We start from the raw sequence: 27122 nt of genomic DNA, 5'->3' as shown, positions 1-27122 counted from the left end.
ACTTGTTGCTCTGGAAGTGAGCGGCAGTTGGCCTCTCGTAGATGGAATTTTGAGCGTTATAAAACAAAGTTCTCCCGGTTTTGACGTCTCGATCAACGCGCGGTGCTATGGCACTCGTATATTGTCGGCGTGGAAGGCTCTGAGGTCGCTGGATATATAGCGGAGGTCGCTTGGCGGGCAGCGGTATGTCAGGACCGAAAACGCATTCTTGCTGTATTTGTCGTCTGGCATAGGCAGGAATCTTAATCTTTTTATTCCCTTTTTTTTAACCCCAACGTAATATTCGTATCCCCCCCCCCTCCTAATGTTATGGTGCGTCAGGTGCGAGATTTGGGTCCAACGATTCTTTTCAAGGTTAGTATTTCCCATTTGACAGGCTGAGCGGCGAGCTGTATTCGGTGAATAAGCATAATTTCTGAGCACTTTTTTTAACTAGTTGATCCATAAATTCGCTTGAGGTGAACAAGTATGGCTGTGGCGCCTCCGTCTGGTGAAGTTGGGCGTGCGCGCGCCACCCAGCCGTCTTCATTGGTGACTATAAGCACCTAAAAAACATTTAGCTAGACTAGGCTTTTGACACACTGAAGATGACAATAGCAAATGCAGGACGATCCGAGAGAATTCCTCCAGTAGCGTTCTTTGTTGTTGGAGACTTCGAATTTCTAAACAAAAGCGCGAGATTCAAACAAGCATCAGCCGTAGGTGCCGGACGCAAGGCCTTAAATAATAAAATTGCTGGGGAGACTAAACTTGCCACAGTAATGCTGGGGGTCACCTGGAGCAAACAAACGTACTTTTGTATCACACTGTTCGAAATGATTAGTTATGATCAGTATTTACCTTTATTAGTTGCCTTTAATGAGAGCTGTAGAGCTTCAAGCAAAACCAGAGCGACAAAGTTTTTATAGCTATGAGGATATCGTGAGCGATTTTGTCACACCCTAAAGGAAACGCTGGGAACTTCATACAGAAAGAAACAAGGCCGCTCACTCGCCCTGGGAGCGGCTGCGCGAGCGCAGTCGCGCCATGTCAAAGGCTAGCGAGGACGCAGAAGAGCGCGGGAAGCTCAAAACGCGCCGCTTACCCCAACATTTAATTCTCTGCGCGCTCCGATAATAGCGCGCTTTTCGCGGTTTCTTTCGTCGCTGCGGAAATTTGCAAATGAGCCTTCCACTCAACACCAACGGTTTAAAATTAAACTGTTAAGTATGCAGTTAACGCAAATTAAGGTAATTTGGCGTGCTCTGGAGGACTGTCGGCACTATTTTTTGTGTCATTATACGCCAGAGGTAACACTTTTTTCTTCAATGCACTTTTACCTTTCATTTTGTTTTATGAATTATTTTTAATCGCCTCTTTTATTATTTTTTTTACGTTTCAAGAAGCAGTTCAAGTGGGCTATCACTTCCTTTCTCCCTCATCCCCCTCGCCCTCTCTCCTTTTCCTGCTCGCCGGCGCGCACGTTTACACGGCCAAGAGTCAACTATAAGGACATCACGTGCATGTGACCTGCAGAGAATGGCTCTCCAGCGCCGTAAAAAGGGAGATAGCCGCCGCTTATCCGCGCGCGAGCAGCCAAGCTGCGCGTGGAATTCTTTCAGCAACGCAGCTACATCCTCCACCGCTCCTTTTAACGACCAAAAGTGAACAGCAGACCAAGAAAAAAAAAAATATGGCAAGTCAAAGCCAACTGCTGATTGTACGCATTTCACCACGTTGAGAAAATCGCTGCCTGGTTAAGAAGATTATCTTTTCTTTATTTAATTTTAATCCATTGCTGCCGCTGCTTTAAAGTCGGAGCTGGGGGCCCGTCAGGCTGTATAGACGTTGACGATCGCTCAGGTGCTCCTGACAGAGGATCAAGAGCAACGAGAAAGGGTCAAGGGCGACGAATACCGGAAGAAAACTGCCGGAAATGGAAAGACGACAAATGATTAACGGGTGCTGCGCGAGAGGGTTTTAATAATTTCCTCGTATTGTATGTTCTCATTGGTACAATTTTTCTTGACCGCGCAAAAATGTTATCCACAACGCATGAAAACCTTGGCACTGAAATGCATTCTGCCAATTATTTTCCACTAAACATATACGCGACGCTCATCTCTACCTTATAACACTCTAAATACGAATATACCTATATAAGATTAAAAAACTATCCTCTAGCGCACTGGTCTAGAGGTCAGTTAACTCCCTTTTTACTCCCTTCTGTTTGGAGTGATACGCTCCGCAATGTCTCCAAAGATTCGCTTTTGAATCACGCTAAATAGTGCGCATGCGTCATATCACTCACATTTCCTGGGCTCTTAATACGCCGCCGAAAGGCGAGGCATAGAACAGCTCAGTTGTCGATGGCATATATGCCTCGTCGATGGTGTCAAAGAATGGGGAGAAACGGGCTAGGCTTGACTGTAAGTACTACCCGCGGTACTTATGTGGAGCGGGGAGTCCTCTCTAAAGGACTCATCTACTATCTGTAAGTGAGTACTTATGTGGAGCGGGGAGTCCGCTCTAAAGGACTCACCTACTATCTGTAAGTGAGAGCATACACCCGGCCTGAGCACCTTCCTTTTTTGCTTTGCCCAATTTCTAAGCGCATGCAGGAACAACACTCACGGACGTACGCCTGTGCTGGCAACAGCAGCATGTCAGGAGCGTTCTTCTTATCGGGCGACCTTGCTATAGCGAGTCTCAACGATAACCAACGCGTATAGAGGAAATCCAGGTGAACCCTTGCACAGGCAGGACAAGCGTGGTTCCGACAAGCGGCGCGGCCCTCATTAGAATAGGCGTCTTTGTGTGCGTCGACCGGAATGCATATCGCATGTGCCTCTGGGCGCCCTCCTCACACGCGGGGTGTCGCTTTGTTGTGTTGGGAGACTTCCTTCCGTGCGGTTGCGAGGAACAAAAGCCACTTGTGTTGCGTCACGCGCTTGCGTAAGGGAGCAGCAATAACCAGAGAGCAGGCTAATTAAGATCTTTCTTGTTTCAGTGGCGATATACGTACGTATGTCCGTTACAGCGCTCCCACGACGCCGTGCTTTTAGTTGGAACACACTGTTATTTCGTGCAGGCTCTGAAGGGGGACGTGTGCTCGTAATTTTTTTATTTTGCCTTAACTCCGAAAATGGCTGCATTCACAATCCTTTTGTAATCACTGTTGTCGTGCGTAATTCATATGCGTTCTCTGTGCCTCTTGCTGCGGTTTCTGTCTTCGCGCTAAGAATAGAAAGCCGGAGAGGAGAGGTGGTGTTTGGAAAAGTTTTCCGCATAAAAAAGTAAACACCAGATAAGCCGCTGTTTTCGGTTCATTATCATGATCGCTACCATTAATAAAAATGATGGTCGGTTTTCGTAGTTAGGCCATATGCGAATTAGATGCTCTAGCAGGTCGGTTTTCACTTTGGTTCCTGTGTTCAGATCAAGTGTTCATGGATGGCAGTTGTTCATATAGCAAGAACGGGTGCATGTCCATATATGCGGAATTTCTCATTCTCGACATTCATAGATCCCTGGGAGTCTTCCTAACACTCCTGGCGCAACAGTGCAGCGGTCAAGCGATGCGCCACTGCCCTCCAGTGGCAGGTGCTTCTTTCGGTGGGACTTGGTTTGCTTGGTTTAGGTTGCGACACAGGTTGCTCTTCCTAAGTAATATATATATATATATATATATATATATATATATATATATATATATATATATATATATATAGCCACAGAAACCAAGGGGCACAGGGGATTTTTTTTAAATTAATTTATTTATTTTGCGTTGGTGATTAGTTTAGAATATTACTGAATATGTCATCGCTTAAAGCTAATTTATTAGAAAACCAGAAGAAAAAACAACCACATGCCGCCGGTGGGATCCGAACCCACGACCTCCGAATTACGCGTCCGGTGCTCTACCTCTGAGCTACGGCGACGGCTGTCAATTCTTCTGCTTTGGGGGGTATTTATGTTTACAAATAACCTAACCTTGAGAGTGTTCATCAGTGCCACCCACGTTCGTAAGCGGCGGACGTAGAACGTCCTGAGTTACCGCTGGTGTGACGTAGAACGTCATCAAACGGCGAGAATGGAAGCTGTGTGAGAACCCTCTTATGCTTCCTATGGCATCAAGGCTGCCAGAATCGAGGCCCTCGCTAAGCAATTAAGCAAACAAGGTAAGGGGAATGAGGGGCTCGTTATAAATATAAGAGAAGCCAACAGCCACAGAAACCAAGGGGCACAGGGGATTTTTTTTAAATTAATTTATTTATTTTGCGTTGGTGATTAGTTTAGAATATTACTGAATATGTCATCGCTTAAAGCTAATTTATTAGAAAACCAGAAGAAAAAACAACCACATGCCGCCGGTGGGATCCGAACCCACGACCTCCGAATTACGCGTCCGGTGCTCTACCTCTGAGCTACGGCGACGGCTGTCAATTCTTCTGCTTTCGGGGGTATTTATGTTTACAAATAACCTAACCTTGAGAGTGTTCATCAGTGCCACCCACGTTCGTAAGCGGCGGACGTAGAACGTCCTGAGTTACCGCTGGTGTGACGTAGAACGTCATCAAACGGCGAGAATGGAAGCTGTGTGAGAACCCTCTTATGCTTCCTATGGCATCAAGGCTGCCAGAATCGAGGCCCTCGCTAAGCAATTAAGCAAACAAGGTAAGGGGAATGAGGGGCTCGTTATAAATATTAGAGAAGCCAACAGCCACAGAAACCAAGGGGCACAGGGGATTTTTTTAAATTAATTTATTTATTTTGCGTTGGTGATTAGTTTAGAATATTACTGAATATGTCATCGCTTAAAGCTAATTTATTAGAAAACCAGAAGAAAAAACAACCACATGCCGCCGGTGGGATCCGAACCCACAACCTCCGAATTACGCGTCCGGTGCTCTACCTCTGAGCTACGGCGACGGCTGTCAATTCTTCTGCTTTCGGGGGTATTCATGTTTACAAATAACCTAACCTTGAGAGTGTTCATCAGTGCCACCCACGTTCGTAAGCGGCGGACGTAGAACGTCCTGAGTTACCGCTGGTGTGACGTAGAACGTCATCAAACGGCGAGAATGGAAGCTGTGTGAGAACCCTCTTATGCTTCCTATGGCATCAAGGCTGCCAGAATCGAGGCCCTCGCTAAGCAATTAAGCAAACAAGGTAAGGGGAATGAGGGGCTCGTTATAAATATAAGAGAAGCCAACAGCCACAGAAACCAAGGGGCACAGGGGATTTTTTTTTAAATTAATTTATTTATTTTGCGTTGGTGATTAGTTTAGAATATTACTGAATATGTCATCGCTTAAAGCTAATTTATTAGAAAACCAGAAGAAAAAACAACCACATGCCGCCGGTGGGATCCGAACCCACGACCTCCGAATTACGCGTCCGGTGCTCTACCTCTGAGCTACGGCGACGGCTGTCAATTCTTCTGCTTTCGGGGGTATTTATGTTTACAAATAACCTAACCTTGAGAGTGTTCATCAGTGCCACCCAGATATATATATATATATATATATATATATATATATATATATATATATATATATATATATATATATATATATATATATATATATATATATCTGCCTACCGCTCGGTGGGCAGGTGAGCACAGGTGAGCAGCCTGCCACAAATCCGGCTTTAGATAAACACACAGACAAATACATAAATCTCTAGGTTGACGAGTACTTCTTGCCTGCCGGGGGAGGGACCATGCACTTTACGTTGATATTTGTTTTTGCTGTCTTTTTCTTGACGTACCGATTGTTATTCCCTGTATCCTGCTATATACAATCGATATAGCAAAGAACTTGTACTCTATATACCGGGTGATTTTTTTTATACGTTTGCAGATGGTCATTTTAAAAATGTGAGAGATACATCGGTGAGGCCTGTGCAGGTGCATTGCACAGGGAGGCGGACGTCATGTACTACGTCATAAAGCACAAAAATGAGACGATCAATGAACTGAAATTAACTAACCATTTTTATTATTGATTTTAAGCGGCAAGGTTGCATTATGCAATTGAAGAACGTAAACATGAACGGTTAGCTAGCTTTAAAATTTTCTTTATCGGAAGTGTGGTTAGAAATATGAAACGTCAAAAACACGCATTTGAAAGCGCTTTGAGGTGGCTTTTCCGCGTCGAAGATGAATAAAATGGTGGCGCTCGCCCTTCTATAATGCATGAAATACAGACTCCATTTTTGAATTTTTGGGATGTAGAAGTGCGTTACAGTAATTTCGGCGACAATATTACGCGCAGCGACACCGTTTTATAGATGCGCAACGCGGGTAAGCCAACTAACGGGCTCTGAAATGCGTAATTTTGACGATCGATATTTCGGACCACATTGCCGTTAAAGAAAACTTAGAAACTGGGCTCGCCTTCGATTTTTACGGCCTTCATTTCCGCAATTTTATCTCCCCCTGAAATAAAAACTTGATTAGACCATTTTAATTAATGAATACTCTAATTATTGAGCTTTACCAGGTACTATCGGGCGCCGGAGTGGTATATAACACTTGCGTTTGCATGACTCGCTGCTCACGTGGTCCCTTTCGTCGTTTACGCCAAGCTGGAGCGCCACGCACCGAAACGAGCAAGCCCACATGCCTCTGGATAAAAAAAAATTCACTTGCACGTTACCTTTATGCATTCTTCATGCAGTGAACTTCGTCAGCCCATTTGTCGGACAATGCACTCCATCATTCCATAGGTTACATCAATACTAGCCATTGCATCCTTAGTGCCCATTTCATGGCCGCATTTTATCGTTTTTTTACCTCTTCCACACTTCTCCTTCTGTCTTTATCTCCCAAATTCCCCTCCCTAAGCAGAGTAGGTTGCCAGCGATTTTTTAACGCCGGCTAAATTCTCTGTATTTCATTAAAGAGTATCTCTCTTTCTCACCTCCTCGCCTGTCTGGACAGCAGGCGCTGCTCGAAAGTTCTGCGGTAATCAAGTCTAACCGAAGCGCTAAGGTTGGATACCACTTTTGCTCCCAACAGTTGTGGGGTTTAAAATGTGGGGGGGGGGGGGGGGGGGGGGGATAAACACGTATTCCCCGTTTAACCACGGCTGACCAAGTTCAAAACCGCGCGGACCCCACCCCGTGGTCGCGTACGCTACCGAGCGCTCGCCGACCACGGCGGGCCTTGCTCTGCGGGAACAAAGGAACGACACACTGGCTGACACAAACAAGGCATTTATTGCTATAACAACAATAAAGCCAGCTAGCAACAAAATACACTGAGGAATCGAGGATGTCCGACTCACCAGCACGGTTACGAGCGAACGTTCGTCCATGCTAGGGCAAGAGGGAAACTCCGAGGCCGGACGGGACGGGGTGGCGGGAGCATGTTCCGACCACTAGACGCCCGTCGACGAAGAGCGGAGCGGCGCGCGAAACGTCCGCGTGTTTCCCCGTCCCAAGGAGAAGAGAGCCGTCCCTCCCCCGCGCGCGCGCAGCAAAACGCCATCCGTGGCGCTGGTACAGTGTTCTAGCTAAAGCCCCTCAATAAACTAAAGGGAACCACGGGGCGAGTCCATCCCCACACAGTATATAATACTCACCTTTCTGCACAATCCATCTACGGAAACCGCACCGGCCACATCTCTTACACACAGTTTCTAAAATAAAAATCTGTAAGCGTTAAAAAGTCACCATGTATACACAGGAGGTGTCCAAGCTAAAAGTTTGTATACTGGGCTATAGCCCAGTATACAAACTGAAAGCTGTAGAGAGTGGCTTGGCGTAATCTGCAGTGTTTTTCATTTTCCAAAGTTAAAAAAAGTGTGAAAACACTTGGGGTGACGTTCTCAGATGACATGACTTGGAACGAACATGTCAAGACTCTTTGTTCAAAAGTGCAAAAAGCTGTTGGTATTTTAAAAAGGTGCCGTCTCTCGTTTCCAACTAGCGTAAAAAAACTTCTTTACAATTATTTCATCTATTCGCAGCTTGATCATTGCTCACTGATCTGGGGGAACACGACATTAGAGAATATACATAGCTTAGTTCTATTGCAGAAGAAAGCAATACGAGCAATTCAGAATATTTATTACTTAGAACACACTCAACCTCTTTCCTCAAAAACAATATATTAAAAGCTACTGATATATATAGCTACAAGTTAATTAGATGCTACAAGCGCGCATTTAAGGGGGAACTTGAGACATTCCTAACACAGGCACACTCAGAGAACACACACAGCGTCTACCCCTATCGTCATCAAGTACATTCCTTTTTCGCGTACTCACTATGGCCAACAAAGAATTGCGCACACGTTGCCAGACATTCTTAACCGCTTCCACTCGGAAGGCGTGGATGTGGAAAGGCTTAAAAACAACCGAATTTTGCACATATTCTTATGTCATAGTGAACATTTGTGATGCCAATAGAAGTTATCAATGTGGATAAGTTTTCACTTCGTTGTTCCGCTTTAAACAAATGCGTTGCGTCTGTATGACTCTCTTCCTCGTATATCTGTCTGATCATCATTTTTTATATATTTTTTTCTGTAAACACTTAGAGTCCTTTGCCTTGTACCTTTGTTACTTCGAAACTTTTAAGCTTGTAGTCGTGTATGCAGTATTTAACTTTTTAAATCTATAGTCTTTCCTGTAATCTTGAAACGTTAAATATGCATGCTGTTGCTATTCCCTGTGGGGGGATGGAGCGCTGTCAGGCTATGTTCAAACAGCTTTTTCTCCACCCTCCCTTTTCACTTTCTATGTGAATTAAAAAATGTTTTGTTCTGTTTGTTAATAAGTAAATACTGATTAGATATCAACTTTTCAAATATTGGCTTCAGGAATAAAGTGTCATTTCAGGAGTTGTCGATCGTCTTGAAAAACAGCTGTCCGGTCTTAAAAAAAACTAACATGTGACAGCTGACGGCTCATATCTCTTGCCCAGTGCCCCAGCAAAGCTCCATTCGAGACAGCTTTCCGGAGAAGAGCGGATTTTGTTCTCTGAGATACATTTTGGTACACTGAAGCAGCACCGCCGTCAGGTGAAAGCTTTTGTATTTTGTGAACTCTTTTAAGACCGATAAAAAGGCGACTTCACGTAAATGGTAAACGTAAATGGTACAAACACGTCGGCGGCTGTTTACCAAGGTAATCTTCAGTTTCCGTATTAGCACTTTACTCTCGATAAAAACATCATAAAGCTTGCCAATTGGTGTTAACTAAGTAGCTACGTCTCCGGAACTAGAAAGCTACTGCTGACTATGCCAAGCGTGCCTTAACAGCACTCAGTTGGTGTCACTCGCCTGGGACAATCCGTATTCCTTAAAATCCTGTTTATATATATACCTTTAGCTTGGACAGCCGGTGTAGTCGAAAGTTGCGATTAAAGGCTAGCGAATCAAATAGAGTGCGATAAAGTGCAGTTCCAGAGCTTTTTCAGTGAGAAAAAGCAGAATCGATCAATAGCCGCTCCAGCTGCAAGCCTACGTAGCGCACCTCCGCCTCACAGATCACAGGGACATGTTTTTTCCGGAAAAGGAAAAAGGTATGAAATATCATGTTTTCATAACCATTTGCACCGTCGGAGTGCACTTGACAACCAATAATCGAAAGACTGGAACAAAAATCTGTGCCTACGACTCATGACAAAAAAAAAATGCAGTGGAATTACGGCGTCACACAGATGCGCTCACACGCTAGGATCACTGTGAAAGGAAGAATGAATAAAAACTTTGTCCACATTATCTTTTTGTTATTCCGGCACCCAGCTGTTAACGACAAGGTGAAGAACGTCATACTGAAGTCCATCGCTCATTGGGAAGATATGACGTGCCTCACGTTCAAGAAGAGGTCCCGGGCCAACATGTGGTACATCAACTTCCGCACCGACAACGACGGGTGAGATTCGTGACTTTGTTTCGCGGAGATCAGCATCTGTGATATAATTGAAAGCTTTTAAAATGGGTGTCGCTGCTTTGTTTAGTACCTGCAAATAAATGTTGTGCAAGAGCAATTAAGCTAGTTAATACAGACATGTACGAATCAAACTTCTGGCCTCGTTAATCGTCTACATGATAAGACGCAGATTTGGCAGTAGTACTGACTACCCTGCTACTTAAGGTAACTAAAGCTCTGTTAGTTTTCAGTGGAAGGAACTTTGTGATGTAAACAATACCTTGGAGGAACTTAGCCGTGCAGAAAAATGAGTTCTTCAATTTTAAAAATTCTTTTTGAACAGTTCACTCAGGAAGAATAGTAGGAGAAAGAGAGCGAGAAACAAAGTTAAACCAAAGAGAATGTGAAGGAGAACAGCCACCTTAAGTGAGAAAAAGTTAGTTCAATGTAATTTAGCTCTTTTCATGTCGCCAACGTCGTTCTTGGCCCACTGCTACTTGAAAAAGGGCACTGCATTAGTGCTCTTCTGAGTCAGGAATCAAGATGCTGTGTTGATTGGTTTGTAATTGTAATTATCTCTTCTCTACTATGACAGAGTTAATTTGTGGTTGGTGCGAGCCTCCAACAAACCAAATTCATGCTCTTCCAGGAGTGATGAGAGAAAAGCGGTAGAAACATTGCTTAAGCGCCATGCGACGTGCGGGAAGTAAGTTTTTTTTCTCTCTCCTTCCTCTAATCTGCCAAAATTTGCTGCCCGAACCACGCAGATGCTGGTCTCTGGTAGGCATGGAACCTCTTGGCCCGCAAGACCTCAACATCGGTCCCGGATGTGAGCACGTACGTTCTTAGGTTGCAAAAGCACGTGACGTTCGAAAGAATACAAAGCGTGTACACGACGTGAGCGTGAAGCGCTTTAACGAACGCGCATTCCAAGCTAGGCACATTGTTGAGTGAGACCTGAGAAGAACCGGTCTTTTTCCCACCACTGTTGTATCGCAGAGGAGGAAGAGGGAGAGGCCTGCACTGAGGCTCAGTGAAGGCGAGCGCTTGCTCCTCTCAGGCCCTTTGTTGATCTGCTGAGCTCGAGTGAAGCCAAACACTCCAAGAATGAGGGGGAGGGTAACGGAGATAAGGAAAGGTAGTGGCAGTGTTACATGAGTACATGTGTTCTTTATCTACCATGATCTCCGGACAGCTGGTACAGTGTCACGCCACCCGAAGTTGCAGAGCATAAGTAGGGTGAGGAGAGTGTTTGAACTCTGCGAAGGATGTGCACTTGTTTCGTGCTTAGTGACGGGTGGGGTTGTGCGGTTTTCCTTGATGTTCTGGTAGTGTTCAGCTATTTTATTTCTGCTGCGGCGCCTTGCGCTGACGTTGGACTTTGCCGGGAAATCGAGGGTGTCTGGATGTTAATTTCGAAGGCCAGTTGAAGAACCAACTCAGTTCCCTCGATCGCAGCATGACCAGGTATCCAACGCTGGGTGAATTGTAATACTCGGACTGCGGTTATGGGATTCTATTAGAATGTCATGTAGCTGATTTTCCAGTGGTCTTTGTTGTACGTTACCGATGGCTTTGCTGGAGTCAGTATAGATGTTTGTGTTAGTGTTTTTGTGTTTAGTGAACAGATATGCTTCTTGTGTGGCATATGTCATCGCATGAGTTTCTAGAATGGTTATGTTGGGAGGGTTGAAAAATGGTTTGGTTGGTTGGTTTATGGGGTTTAACGTCCCAAAGCGACTCAGGCTATGAGAGACGCCGTAGTGAAGGGCTCCGGAAATTTCGATCACCTGGGGATCTTTAACGTGCACTGACATCGCACAGTATACGGTCCTCTATAATTTCGCCTCCATCGAAATTCGACCATCGCGGCCGGGATCAAACCCGCGTCTTTCGAGTGAACAGCCGAGCGCCGTAACCACTGAGCCACCGCGGCGGTTGAAAAATGGCCCAGCCGTGTGGGTGAATTGCGTTGTCTGTCCAGGTGCCCATATCGCCTTCGCGTACATGACCCCATGTTAGAGCATGTGGCGTACCCTATATCGTTATAGATGCCCTGTCTCTGCGGTGATGCTTTGATTGTGCTTCACGTTGGTCCTCATGGAAGTGTCACGTAATATTTTCTGGTATGTTAAGAAATGCGATGTTGAGCGGTAGCTGGGGGCGTGGTGTCAACTGGAAAGAGGAAGTGCGAATATAAAATAAATAAAGACAGCCTAGTGAGAAGCATCTGTTGTCGGCGGAAAAAAAAATAGAGGGGAAAGAGGCTGAGGAAAATAAGAATAATAGAGGAAAAAGCAGTCGCCAAAACACAGGGAGTATTCGCGTATTGTACTTAAGGTTTGCTAATTATTGATCGCAGTGCCTTATAATTCTTTTGCCTGCATTGACTAGCCGTCCCGTCGAGGTAACTGAAAATAGTGCCGGTGCCTGCAACGTGACAGAGAACACAGTATTAGCATTCAGTCAGTTATTATTCTCTAAGTATAAATTGCAAGCCCACGTTTCCTGTTTCCTACGTAGTCATGCTCGGTTTCCTTGGACATCACCAACTGGCGCCATCTATACCGCCAATAGCGAACACCAAGTAACTGAATGACAAAATTTTCATTTGTAATTGAGAAAAAACTAAAACCTCCCGTGAAATGATGAGCAAGGATGCTAAAACTGATGGCTTGCTCTTCCTACACGCTGCAGAGTCTGATATAAAATACTCCCTACGCTTGCACCAAAGGATTTTGGCAGCCATAGGAAATCAATGAACTACACCATGGATTCAAAAATTCCCACGGTAACTTTTGATGCTCAGCGCCATGCGTTACGTGGTGGCAACTGCAGAAACTAGAAGCGCTTGTCCAGGTTTCCTGGGCTTGTTTTCTCCGAACTTGTAATATCCATTAGACATTTTCGATTTTAATGCATAAATAACGACAAAATTTGTAATTGTGAGCAAACTGTATGCTCCCTTTAATACTGGAGCTGCCTGTACCTATATGAGCGCTTCATCTGCGCTCCTTAACCAAATGACTCTCTTTGTGGCATTGGACGCGGTGGCGCTTAATCGTTTTTTAACATGCTTTGGTGTCTTTGGAGCGTTTTCACCTTTTCGCAACCCTCTGAGTAGTTATATCCTAAGGAGCTCGCACTTCCGTCTTCTTAAAGACTAGTGAATACATTTGGGCGGGAAGGTGACGCATCTGGGGTGGCATGGCGTCGTGCGTCCCCTGCTAGTACTAGCATGCAACGGACGTGGTTCCTCGCAGACATCGGTGGTGATCCACGAGATCGGGCACGCGATCGGCTTCTTCCACGAGCAGTCGCGCCTGGACCGGGACCGGAGCATCCTCATCCTTTGGGAGAACGTGCCCCGGGACAAGGCGCCGCAGTTCGCCCACGCCTACGAGAACAGCCGAGGGGTGCCCTACGACGTCACCTCCATCATGCAGTACTCGCAGGGGGTGCGTACGACTGCGATAGATAGCATACGCGCTGCGCTCCCACCTTCGCGTCTGTGTGAATTATAGGAGCGTCCCCTTTGAAACGGGGTGGTGGTGGCCGCCGCCACCATGCTCGTTTCTTCTTCTTTATTTAATATAACCAATCTGTCCAGTTTACAGGCACTATCTAAAAATTATTCCTTGTAAAAAAGAAACAAATGCTGTTGAATTTTACGCAATCCCAGTCTTGAATTATGATCTGGTAACTTTCAGTCACTGCCCTATTTTTAAGCCATTAGTGTTCCAATCGTTTTTTTTTTTTTTTTTTTACTAAAGGTCACTCCAGATTCGTTCACATTGCCTCTATTATCTGCACTGTGTGAAGCGAACCTAGCACTCCTGAGGAGAATGTGCCATTTCAGGGTACACTGTTACATTTCATGAATCATGACAGTGCACTCCTCTGCAGCGTTTCTTTTTTTTTTTTTTAAAGGGAGGAGAGGTCTACTGGAGCAACATGTTTCTGTCCTGCTGCTTCACGCGAAAGGAGAGGAAAAGGTGTAACGGTAGAAGCTTAGGGAGAGGGTAAAGATGAAAGGTGACGATGGCATAATACATTGCGCTTATGATGAGATGTTCCTGCAGGCTGCGAACCGTTACAGCAATGAGGAGGAAATACCAGGCATTATTTTCCAGTGTTATAAGCGGGGTCTCAGTATTGAATATATGTGACAACACTTGCAACGATAGGCAACACTACGGCGCTGCGGTCACTAAGATTTCCGCCGATTTCATCAGTTCTAGCTCAATCGCCCGTTCGCTGGACTAACAAAAGTACTAGCTGATATGTCAAATCCAACACGCTATACTGCGCTTTTTCCTTCATCCTGACATATTAGCAGCTTTAACAGCTTTGTGAGCGTCATATTTTCTCTAGTAGACTGCATTAAACAAGCCAGGCTATAAAAACACCTCTGGCTAAGCTTTGCATTGATGTTATTCGTGGAAAGATGCAATTGTACCTGCAATTGTAGAATGTAGAAATGCAATTGTAGAAGCAGACTGTCAGGCGATGCGCAAGTGGCATGCCAGGCGGTATCATGTGCAGGTTGACATTTAAATACAATATGGAACGGCTGGGGTAGTGGATGTCTGTATATTTTATTGCACCAACCCATGCGTAGGGAAGTGTCCTTTTCAGAAGGTCTATTAAGCGGGCGTTTGGGGTTTGCCCACCGTTCATGAACATCCATGGGCGAACAGAAGTTAGCTGTACGGTCCTACCTCCTTCATCGAGTTCCCGAAGAAACAGCAGGTATTCAGGTAGGCGTTCGATGTAAGCGGGTTGATACGAGGTATTCAGAGCACGGGGTTCACGACAGTTACCTCAATAGGAGTACGGTTCGTTCTTGCAGCGGTAAATGGGCGTTTGCACGCGGTTTATGCCGAGCCTACCCTTCTGCATCACTGAAGAGCGGTCTGTGGTACCGTAAGCTCGGTAGCATGTACAGTCTAACCTCGTTATAGCGAAACGGTTTGTAACGAAAAAATAGATCTAACGAAGGAATGATGATTCCCCATGAAAGCTCGGTCAATATGCGTATAACGAAACTACGGCTATAACGAAGAAATCACCGGGCCGCTTCAACTTCGTTTTAGCCAGGTTCAACTGTAGAAAGCGGCCGCAACAAGCAAATGAAAGCAATGTGCATGAGTGGATGCAAGACAGCGATGACGACAACGCCCACGCTGGTGTTCGTGTGTCGTGGTGCGCAGGCTTTCAGTCCGCAGCCGTTCGAGAAGAACACCATCGTGACGCTGGATCCGCACATGCAGCTGAGGCTGGGCGGAGACGGGCAACTGAGCTTCCGGGACCGCAAGCTCGCCAACTTCATGTACTCTTGCCCCGGTGCGTATGGTCTAAGCCGATATGCCACAAGTGCCGTCCGCAAGTGACGCCTTGTTCTTGCGTGTTCACGTCTGCCGTAGTTTTTAAATAAGGTTTCTTGAGATATGACGTGGAAGCTTGAATATCACTAAGATCATTTGTCGGCAAGGGCATTGAATTCGGTTCTCTGCGCGGTTGGTCTTCAAACTCTAGCAGCACTTACAAACACGCTTACATTGCTGAAAAACTGTTTGCATTATTTATATATACCCGGTGATTATTTTTTAACCTCTTCAGATTTTTATTTCAATTTTAAAACCAATGAGAGGTACGTCAGTGCGGTCTGTACACGTGGATTGTTGTCTTCAAGGAGTTAATGGCGCGTACCCACTGCGTGGTATTGGCCAAGACACAGATGAGACAGACATATGCTCAAAAACGTTCTTAGAATTAGAAACTTAAATAAGAATAAGAAAAGCAGATTGGGTGATTAATATTAAGAAAAAATAGATTGCTGTGAGAGGGTTGACTGAAAATGGGAATGGGACGATACGTGCAGAGTTTTGGATGTTTTGATTACAGGCGAATTCTGAACATGAGTAGCCAGAATATGGAATTCAGGAAGATTTTAGGACGGCAGCCGTTTCGTATTTAAAACGAAACTTTGAATGGCGGAGAACACTTTCCCGTTGCTGTGCCCAGGGGCCGAAATACCAAGAGAAAGAACAACACCAGCAGAGAAAATCAAACCGAACTGTCGTGACGGCGGACATTGCCGTCTCGAAGGCGAGTCCAGTTTTCGAGATTTCTGAATCGGCATTGCAGTTCGAAATACGTAAGGTGAAAAATGCGCTTTTTATAGCTCATTAAGTTAGCTTTTCCTTGTTGCACAGTTTGAAAATGGCGCCGCTCTCATTTCTAACGCAGGAAAAAGAGATACAGTGCGTGCATTTTATCTTGTAGAAGAAGCCAAAGTGATTTCGGCGAAAATACCACAAGCAGCAACGCCATTTTGAAACCGTGCAACGCTGGAAAGTGAACTACACGAGGTTTGGTTGGTGAGGTTTCGAATGCGTATTTTTGTCTCTGGATATTTCAAACCACAATGCCGATAACATAATTTAAAAACTAGGCTCACCTTCGATGGCAATGGCCTTCAATTCGACAATATAATATTTTGCCTTAAACCAAAATTAGAGAATTAACCGGTTGATTTTAGTTAATTACGTCTTTTAGGTCAGTTGTGTATAACTAAGTAATCAGTTGACATCAGCCGGTGGACTGCATTTCGCTGCGACCGTTGTCGCAAGGCAGCGAAAACACCTGTTGCAGTATTTCTACGTGCATAAGTCGTATACATGCAGCACTGTCTTTTACACTGCACGCAACCAGTCGGATGGCGAAGAACCGAGGCGCAGACGCTGCACGCAGTGTCTAATCACAGTGCTTCTATTCATTACGCATGCAGACCTGTGCCCGAACCGACGCAGCACACAGTGCGAGAACGAGGGCTTCCTGTTCCAGTCTAGAGACGCGGATGACGATGAACCCTGCAACTGCGTCTGTCCGTCCAACACCGCCGGGGAACAGTGCGAGGAGCTGCGGGGAACCTACTACGGTGCGTCCACTCAGTTTTTAACAAACAGCTTTAACTGCTTCATTCGCTCGGTGAACGCGTGCATGCTGATCGATCGTTCACCTGGTGGCAAATCCACCCATGTTCTGCCGCCGTGGAAACATCGAGCACGACTTCATTCATAGCCTGCACGAAGACCTCACGCATTCATTGTATTCGAGGAGAAATCACTCAAGAAAGGTGACGCCTGACGAAGAAAGAGACGAAGTGGAGGGCAGGTGGAACTGCGGCTATGAACAGCGCTGCTTGGTCCTAAATGCTTGCCGCCCATATGGTGCGCAAGCTTTTCAGAACTGCAACTAATGTCGTGAAGTAGGAAAATTGACGTTGAGAGCCGCAGACTGGAAGTATGCGCGGGCATGGACAAAAGTTTAGGCGCTACGGACTCGAGAAAACAATAAAATTTCAGCGCGGTCAGGCAAAAAGTTCTCATAGAGAGAGAGAAAGAGACAGCTTCATTGCGACGCAGCTATAAGCGCCAAGAATATCGAGCGTCAGGGTCACCAAAGCCATCTGGTTCATCAGCTGGTCCGGGGTATCTAGGCTCGCAACGTTGGGGGAGATGGGGTATGGGTCATGGGCGAACTGAATGACAATGGGGCAGAAGAATAGGGAATGTTCCAGATTAGCATTGGGTTCGCGGCAATTCAGGCATGCAGGGTAGGGTCGGAGATGGTAAAGGAAAGAACAGGCAGGGTGGGGAGTGTATTCACTGAAGTTTCCGGAAGCACAAGGAGATATGAATGCTCCATCAGCTGATTGCGTAGCGTGTTGACAGCTGTGACCGAGGCACTCCTATAGAAATTCAAGGGTAGGCAGAAAAAGACACGCAGAAAAGAAAGACCCGGGAACGCCAGACCAGTGGTTATGCCATACATCCACAAGGAGTCCCATAACCTAAAAAGGGTGGGCAACAAGTACGGCGTTCCGATGGTGTTCTCTGCGCCTTGTAAATTGGCCAAGATGTGCCCTAAAGTCAGCAGTAGTGGCCCTGCAACATCCGGCTGTGGAAAAAAAAAAAAATAAACACTCTAAGCCCTTTGTCCGGTGTGCCACGGGTGTGGTCTATGAAATCCCCCTTTCTTGTGGCAAAGTGTACGTTGGCCAGATTGGGCGCTGTGTTAACGAACGTGCCAGAGAACATGAACGAAGTTTGGGAAACGCATCGGACTCATGCCTGAATCTACTCACCCAGTGCCGTTCTTGCAAGGACCTAAGCGATCAGAACTGTAAGCCATGGCTTGACAAGATCAAAATTCTAACCAGGAGCAAAGATAGATTAGCTCGGGCATTATCCGAAGCATTTTTTATCAAGAAAAGAGGCGACATGTGTGTCAGCGCCACCTCTGTCTCCCTGCATGCCAGCGAATTCAGATTGCTTGAAAATAAGGGACGAAATGCGTTCTGCTCACCTTAATCTACCTTTGCTGTCATCTTTAAGAAGAAAAAAAGCGACCTCACTTTACTCTTGCCCCCCGTCTCGTTTTCTTGGCCTTTCCTCCTGTGGTCAGTCGTAGTTGCGCATGCGCTCACGGTCGTCTTTTCTTATATGCTCTACGAAAAACGTGTTCAATAAACATAGTTGGAGTCAGCGCCTGTCCTGTCATGTCCTCTCTGTATTCGTCTTAAAAGTTAGCGCTCCTTAAATTCGAAGAAAAGAAATAACATGCCATAAAATTTTGTCCATGATAGTACATATGTTGCCAGGCGTTGGCAGGCACAACTTTGTTGGTGTTATGTTAGGGCCACCATTGGCAAACACTTCCGCAGAGCGATTTCGCTTCCCTACACACCGCCAGAGGCATACATAGAAACTACTGATGTAAGTCACGCGGCATGCATTTTGCGCGGACAGTAATCGAGATTCTGTCCGTCGTGTAAATTCACCTCTGTGGTCAACAGTGCAGTTTCCGTCACCCTTTGAGCATAAGAGACAATACGCGCGCGGGCATAATGAGCACGATAAAGGCATTTGTTTGAGCAGTGGGAGCCCTGTAGGTCTCGTCGCCTTGACATCGCGGCACCACACATGTGTATGAGTTCACATTCAGCTGTTGCGATGTTTGGGACGCATTTATCTAACTTTATGACGAGTGGCTGCTGAGAAGAGACGCCAATGGGATTCCCGAGTTTTGGTACAACATGATAAAAAAACGAGCGAGGGAATGATTAAGATAGTTTTGAATACAGGAGTCAAAAATAACACTTGCGTAGTGATTTCAGAAAAGCCATGGATTCCTTCACGTTTCTTTCATCACACGCCGCATAGATTTGCGCCTTAAAATTTTTCGCACAACGCCGGCGTACAAGTCGTGTCGATCTACTCGAAGCTGATCGTACATATAGGCATTTCGCCGCAATGCATATTTATCAAAACGTGTTTAGGACGTAGTGGAACTATTCGGCGCTTTCCATACGTTACACGAAGCTAGCTGGGCCAGAGCAAGCGAAATTCCGCCTCCTGCGAAGTTTCGCAAGAGAGCTTTTCCACAAGCCTTTTCTGAGAAACAGGACGGTCGAACCACGCGGCTGAAGCGTTCACGAGAATGCGCGGTTTTCTGCTTGATCCTAGTCACTGGAACCTTACTTCACCTTTCAAATCTGTGTTTCATGCTTCTCGTCCAAACCACCGACACTAGTCGGTTAATCCTCAAAATGTACAGCCGGCCAAATCTTTAGCTTGCGTGCGCGACGGCCGCTTTTTCTGCGCTTCTGCGCTTTGCGACGAAGCAAACTTGCGGAAAGCTCAATTTCAAGCGCGGGCTTAGTGAGCCTGTGCTTAGATTTGTTATTTTCGCAAGTTTGCTCTGTCATAAGCTGCAGGTGCACAGAAAACATGGTCGTCGCGCATGCTAACCAAAGCTTTGGCCGGCTGTACGCTGCTGGCAAGAGCTCCGCCTCTCCAATTTCGTCAACCGTGATATGCGGGGAAGGTCACTCGCAGAATTGCGCGTAAGGATGAGTCGCACCAGGGCCACAGCCGCTGAGCAGCACTGGATGCGGTGGCGAGCAAATTTTGCCGACTGTCAGGGATTACGAGGATTTTCACAGAGCTATGCACAGCATTAGATGAAGCAGCGGTTTTTCTCTTCTGAAAGTAGGGAGTCCTGCACTACGTGCCTACTGTCTTTGTCACTGTCTACGCACAGTTTCTGAACTTCAAACATGCCATATACCGCCACACCACTGGCAATTCAGAGAGAGGGGGAAAAAAAAAGAAACTTCTATGTACCCTCTTTTCCAAAAGTAACCAGGCTTTATGTTTTGCTTTCCAGTCGTACTCTCTAAACACGAATATGCCTATATGGGAGTAAAACGAGAGTAAACTGTCGTCTGGTGGGCTTTATTTTATAAAAGAGTGCGTTAGAGGATAACTTATTCCCTTTCCACTTCTTTTATTTAGAGTGTATAGTGGAGAACTTATGCCACCCTTCAAGTTCTAATTATTTATAAGGTGAGAATAGTTCTTGTATTGACCTTTTGTAAGGCCTCTCTATCTTCAAGGAAGCAGTACGCGCTCCACTATACGAGTGAGAAGCGAACCATGTAGCTTGGTTACTTTTGCGTGTAGTGGGGTTGATGAGGCTGAAACTCGATTTGGAATTTCTTGTGACCCATTTATAAGCTTTCAGGGTGTAGAGCAGGGTCGTGCTTGCCGATTTTTGTGCAGCCATTGTGAATAACAATGGTTGGATCGTGGAGAATATGTTGTTTGATTCCCAACGTCCCACATTCACTCCGCGGCGTCCTCCTTTCTGTTACAATTTGGTCACACACTTTGTTTCAAGTACCGTCTCCATCGAAGTCAGAGCGCTTGACAACATCTTTATTTTTGTGTCATTTTCAATGCATGCTATTTCGAAAGATTTAATTGGCGGGTTGACCTTGAGATACGATATAGAGCCTGTAACTCATGCTCCACATGCGCGAGTTGTGTATGTAGGTGCATGCACTACTGCAGGGGATCCCGTGTGCGGAGGCAACGTCACCGAAACCGGCGAGATCATCCAGTCACCGGGTTTTCCCAACAGAAATGTCGACTACAAAGGCTGCACCTGGTGGATACAGGTACGAGCAAATCATGCCGTCACGTGGTATCTATAGAATACAGGTCAGTACAAGGAGGACACGCAGACGTCCGTTTTTTTTTTTTTTTACATTTTGAGCTGATAATCACATCACACTCCTTAGATAGCCTTGCCCCGGTACAAAAAACAAAGCTTTTAAAAATGCCAAAGAGAGGTACATGCTTAAATAGAGCGGAAAACAGAAAACCGAAAGTGAAACTGGGCTCCGACCAAACGATGACGTCATGACAGACAGTGTATGACGTCGCGGGTATTGTCACAAAACCTATCGTGAGCGCGTTGATTGGCCAAACTGGCTGCTGTAAGGGACAGCTTGGGTCATTATTTGTCTGAAACGACCAAAAGCCGGCTCGAAATTTTGTCCTGACTTCAGCAAACGCAGAACGGATATCGACGGCCGTGCGTCCAGTGACGTTACAGACGCAAGGTTGCCGCTAGAAATCTGCCCGATTGAGGCCATGAAAGGGAAAATTTTGAAACTGGTCTGCGCAGAAACAAAACACCGCCTCGAGACGAAGTTTGGCGCAGAGGATAAGAAAGCTGCGGAGAACGCACTGTTAAAGTTTCAGTGAAATCGGAGGAGGCAGAGAAAACGCCGGGATTTCCCTTTAAATGGCAATTCAAGAATTCAAATCTATATAGACTCTAGGCAAAGTGTGCTTTTTGAGAGATGGCATTTCAAATTAATGCTGTAATCTACAATTCAATTTTAGGCTTCTTCTCATAACACTACAGGATTGCGGAGAAACTTGGTGTGAAGTCATGGAAGGTATGATTTCAAATTTACTCTGCCGTCAGCCACACTCATTGGATACTTCCACACAACGCTAGGTGGCCTTTGCCTTCAGTGGCGTTGGTTCTTTGTTTCCCTTGAAAGCAAGCGTTTATGCTTTGCAAATGTATCGGTACCTTCGATGCCGTCATGATGCGTCCCCCTCTTGTCGCTGCGTGCTGCAGAGAAGCCTGAAGGACATCGCTATTTTAATTGGCGATTACGTCACCATTTCAAATGCTAGCCAGAAAGGACTTCGCATGTTTTACCTTCCAGTTTCACATAAGATCTAGTTTCACTAATAAGATCTCATCGTTTTGCACGGCCACTGCGCGAGTGCACGGTGACGCTATTCGCATCAGGAGAACCCTGTCAGGTGCTCAGATGATGAAGACTGGCCAAGAATTATTTCTTCCTTCATCAAAAAGTCGCAATCGCTGTCGATGCTGCTTTCTTCCATAAACTGTGAGAAAGCCAGGAGCCGGAACTAAGGGAAAGCAGTTGTGCTTTTGAGGTGCCGGAACGCGATATGTTTGATATATATACAATGTCCAGATTAGCAATGAGTTTCACACTGACATACAGGGTCTGTTCTGAAAGTAGTAGGACTCAATTTATTTAATAAAATTTATTCAAGAGAATAGTACAAACGATTAAAAATTTTCAAAGTAGCACCCTTCCGCACCTACACGCTGCTGCCAATGAGTTTTCCAGTTTTCGTACGCCACCAGGAACGCCTGGACCGGAATGCTGTTTAGCTCCCTCGTCACGGCCTGTTGAACCGCCTCTACCGATCCGTGATGTTTCCCCTTGAGCGTCGATTTTATTCTCAGGAATAGAAAAAAGTCTGGCGGGGCCAAGTCGAGGCTGTAGGGGGCCTTAGGTAGCGTTTCCGCCTTGTGCTGGGCAAAAAATCGCGGTCCGCCTTCACATGATGAAGATCACAACACTCCCGGCACCAACTTCGCGCACACTTTCCTCATGGCTAAGTTTTCTGTCACAATCTCAAAAACTTGTGTTTGAGGAATGCCGAAGTCATCAGCAATCATTCTGATACTCATCCTACAATCACTGTTCAGTAAATGTTTCACTCGCCGCGCATTTTCGTTGGTCTTGCTGGTCGAAGGTCGTCCGGAGCGATCTTCGTCTTCCACTCTTTCCTGACCTTCTCGCAAAAGCTTGTGCCACTCAAAAAACACCTGATCTACCCATGGAAGCATCACCGTAAGCCTCCTTAATCATATCGTGAGCCTCCTTGCCCGTTTTACCAAGATTTACACAAAATTTTATCGTGTATCGCTTATCCAGTAAACGCTCCATGATTCTGCGTGACGAGACGCTTCGACAGGGGTTCAGAGTACAAGTGACCTGCTCTCTTCAACGGCCGAGAGCCGACTGGCGATTTTCCCCAGCATTCCCAATATCCCCCTTCAACGATCCTGCACGCGCAGACCGCCTCTCGTCCGCCTGTTCGCCCAGGAAAAAACCAGTCCTACTACTTTCAGAACAGACCCTGTATTTCGTATACTGTAGCGGGCGTTCAATATGGGGCACAATTCGTTGTATCTGCACTTGCGGTAAGCGGCCAGCGCAATACTCTTCGTACAGAATGCCGATACCAGCGTAAAGAAGTGATCAGCGACTGGTCATTTATTGTGAACTTCGGTGCACGGTGCGAAATAACAATCCTTGTTATTCGCAGCCTGCAAGACTCTCTGTACATACATCAGTGCGACAATATATATGGGTGCGCTTCGCGCTGTTTCCTACAAGAAAAAGCCAATTTTAATCCTCATAGATACACTTATGATCCTCTCAATTATCATTCGGCTTTAGCCCGATTCCGCTAGTGATTTCACTGCCGGCCTGCTCCTAAGGCAACGAGAAGGAGCAACGATTTCACTCATAACACGTTTACCTGGCCTGCGCAATAGCTGCATGACGCTGCTTGCTCTCCGCACTGATTATCCCTGGTCGGCTCGCCGCGTGCAGGCACCCGTGGGCCAGGTGCCCCGGCTGACCTTCGAGGAGTTCAGCATCGAGCCCCGGCTGGCGCTCCCGGAGGAGCACCCGGCCAGCACCTACAACGGACAGTGCGCCCGCGAGCGTCTGGAGGTGCGCACCCGCGACCGCTTCCACGGAAAGATGTGAGCGCACCTGTACACTCTCCTGGCACGCAACCACACGCCGACAACGATTAAACACAAAATAATAGTGTTACTAATAAGCTTATACGGAGCACCTGTTTTGAAGCGAAAAGCTTCACTATAATAGGCTCGTCAACAGCGGGTCTGGCGTGCAGCGTGATCAATTTTAGCCACAGCTGCGCATGCGCGAAACCGAGCGACGTCACGCGGAGCGCAGGTGGCCGCTGCTGCCGCAGCCGTCGTCGTCGCCGCGCGCTGACTCTGTCGTCTGAGCGTCGCCGCTTCTCCTCCTCGCCACCCTTCGCCGCTGCCGCGTGGTCGCCGCCGCCGTCCCAAGAGGAGAAGGTTCTTTTGCAAGGCGTTGCGAGAACGCGTGAGCGGCAGTGGCGGCCATAGAAGAGGCGGCCATCCTCGCCACCGTTTGACCTTTCGCCGCAGCCGTGCGCAGTGCACATTTGAAAAGAGGGGTATATAAGGCAAGCTTGCCCATAGAACAGGCGCAGACACTCGCCATGGAAGGAGAAGAAGAAGCAACAGTCGGACGGCGCAGAAACACCGAACCAGAAGTGGTAGCTTGGGAGTTGGCTGAAAAGCAGCGAGAGCTTTTCGCTTATGCAGGCTTAACCTTAGCTAAGCCACAGCCAATTTTTTTGGACTCCTTTATTTACACTGAACTGTTGCGGCACTCGTTACCAACGAAAAACTGCCACGTTAGTAGAAGGACTTACTTGGTTTATGGTTTATGGGGGTGTAACGTCGTAAAGCGACTCTGACTATGAGAGACGCTGTAGTGAAGAGCTCCGGAAATTTCGACAACCTGGGGTTCTTTAGCGTGCACTGACATCGCACAGTACTCTGGACTCTGGAATTTCGCCTCCATCGAAATTCGACCGCCGCCGTCGGGATCGAACCCTTGCAGCACGCCTCTTGCTGGCCTGAAACATCGATGAACAATTCAGTTTTCAGTGAGCTAGTAAAATAAAGAGGATATAAACGGCAACCTCGCGGCAGTGCCGTTGCCTTGACCAAAACTTTCAGCTAACTTTTTGGAACGTATATGGTTTACGTTAGCCAGTGCTCGCTGAGGGAAGCGTGTACCATTGGGGACCAAGTTCTCCAGGACGCAAGACTGATGATATTGCCTTATAGGTGCGTTGTGCGCTATTCCTCGGCTGATTTCTCTAGCACACATTATAGACTCCAAGGTCTAGTTTCATTTCCTCAAGTGTGATCTGCAATCAGCAACTGATAACAGAGTTATAGGCTCTTGATGTCGGTCATGTGCACTGGGCATTTTTGTCCCCGATAGCACATCTAGGAGATGGCCCAGCAAAAACATTCCTGTCTCTATTCTTTTGTGCCAGCCGAAAAGACCGGATGAGCTGCCGGATTACTCTTCGCGCAGGTACTGCGGCAGTGAGATCAAGCCCAACGAGACGCTGACGGCGCAGGCGTCCGAAATGGTGCTCATCTTGGGAGAGAAGAGAACCAACACTGGAAAGGGATTCAGGGCACGCGTCCACTTCGTCGACAAGCCCACTGGTAATGTGTTCGGCACATGTGTCACTGTTAACAGTAAATAGGCTGCATGGTTTGCTTCTCGACACATGCGTCACTGTTAACAGTAAATAGGCTGCATGGTTTGCTTCTCACGCGTATACAGTGGGGCCCTTATGGCTTCCCTAACGATCAAAAAGTGTAGAAAGGTCCTCCTTACCTTATCCTTATCAGTGATCCACTATATGACTGAGACGCAAATCATGGTACGCATACTGCTCCGAATGACCCTGAGAACTGGGTCAATCAAAATGCCAAAACAATAAGCTTTCGAGTCACTCTATTAGATTTGAACGAAATGGAAGCACAAGTTAGGCGTAAGGTGTCGAATGAGGATTGATACGCTGTGAAATATATAAAGTAAGTAGCGCGTTAATTGAAGATAAAAAAACAGATAAAAACAAGTAAGAAAACAGAGTTGCGACGCCGCACAATAATTTTGTATTATTTGTTGAAGCTTTGGAAATCAACTGGACATAAAAATAAAAAGCACGAACCAGACGAGAGGGAGGCAGAGACAAAATGGTAACAACTGACGCTTGATGCAGGAAGACACTTCGATTGATAAACAGTTGCTGCTTAGTGCTTGTCTCCCCTCCCTTCTGGTTCAGGTCATTTGTTTTAATTTTATAATATGTTATGTTATCAATAGTTTGGTTTTAATTAGGACCCAGCTAATAGCCCTAACAAAAAGCTGTTTGAGCCGGTAATTTTTGCGATTATTGAGAAATATAAACTACCAGGCATAGGAAAGGTACAGCGTGTTCGCGGATTTGGCCCTTCACGGTGTTGCACAGACCCCATAAATGTTAACAGCAACATTCGAATGGACGGGTCTCATGTTGTTAGCAGCGGTCAACAAAAGTTCACAGAAACCCCGTAACTTGAAAGCGCGTGATGATCGGCCCGACTGTGCTCTTACAGCGCATTCGCGTCCTCTGCCGATTAAGCCAGTGTTTAGTACAAGACAGAGATACCAGCGAACATTGGAAGTCACACTTTATAAAGCGTTGCTTTCAAGAGTAGTGGTGTCTGGACACCGTATGCAGTCTCGTAGTGAGACATAAGCCTTCTATTTGGCACTCACACACGTCGATGGTCCTGTGCCCCACGTGGGTATACACTTCACTGACTTGCTGCTATCGTGCGTGTACTCATTGTGCAAAACGTGGGCTGAGGATGGGCTTGTTCTTATAGATGCTGGCTTGACTCATATTCTTTCCCTTCTCCTTTCTTTCTCTCTTCTTCCTCTCCGATTAGCGCAGGTGTCAGCGAGATCGTCAATATCATCACTGGGGCCATCAACGTGGCAGAAAACTTCATTCAAGCGCAGATGGCCGGAAGATGACGGATGGCGCAACGAAGTGATGCCAGTTTACTTTGGCCCCCATACGAGAGTGCGCAACGGTAGAATTTTATTAAAAAATAAAACAATTTAAACAATTTTAAATGAAGAGATTACAAAAAGTTGTCACGGTGACGGCTGGAAATAAAGACCGCTAGCCATGTATATTCCAAGTGTCCACGGCGCGACTTAAGTTGTATCCCGAAAGACAGGAACTATGGGGCGACACCCGAAGAAGAATTAAAAATATCTCTCCTGTCATGCCACTAGGCATAACGAGCAGGATCAAGATTCTTGATGTCAGCGTGAATGCTCTCGAAAGTTTCGACCCCACTGTGCTTCACTTCAGTAGGGTAGCCGCCGTGATGCCTCAGTCGCCATGACGT

The 27122-nt window shown here is 46.3% G+C and overlaps 1 protein-coding gene across 1 annotated transcript in view; it reads left to right on the top strand.

Moving 5' to 3' along the window:
- The window catches only part of LOC149343116 (blastula protease 10-like), a 38880-nt gene extending 12133 nt beyond the window's left edge, over positions 1-26747 (top strand). Inside the window, exons 3-11 of the mRNA XM_089545639.1 lie at positions 9740-9869; positions 10634-10703; positions 13130-13324; positions 15080-15212; positions 16660-16809; positions 20789-20895; positions 23680-23834; positions 25240-25376; positions 26657-26747. Coding sequence (XP_089401765.1) covers positions 9740-9869; positions 10634-10703; positions 13130-13324; positions 15080-15212; positions 16660-16809; positions 20789-20895; positions 23680-23834; positions 25240-25376; positions 26657-26739 — 1160 coding nt within the window. The 3' untranslated portion in view covers positions 26740-26747. The remainder of the gene's footprint in view (positions 1-9739; positions 9870-10633; positions 10704-13129; positions 13325-15079; positions 15213-16659; positions 16810-20788; positions 20896-23679; positions 23835-25239; positions 25377-26656) is intronic.
- Positions 26748-27122: the final 375 nt, after the last annotated feature.

The sequence above is a fragment of the Amblyomma mixtum genome, chromosome 5 (assembly GCF_055824585.1).
Source record: "Amblyomma mixtum isolate Tamu chromosome 5, ASM5582458v1, whole genome shotgun sequence".
NCBI lineage: Eukaryota > Metazoa > Arthropoda > Arachnida > Ixodida > Ixodidae > Amblyomma > Amblyomma mixtum.
Note: the sequence above shows the minus strand (reverse complement) of the source record. Positions and strands in the feature narration are given on the sequence as shown.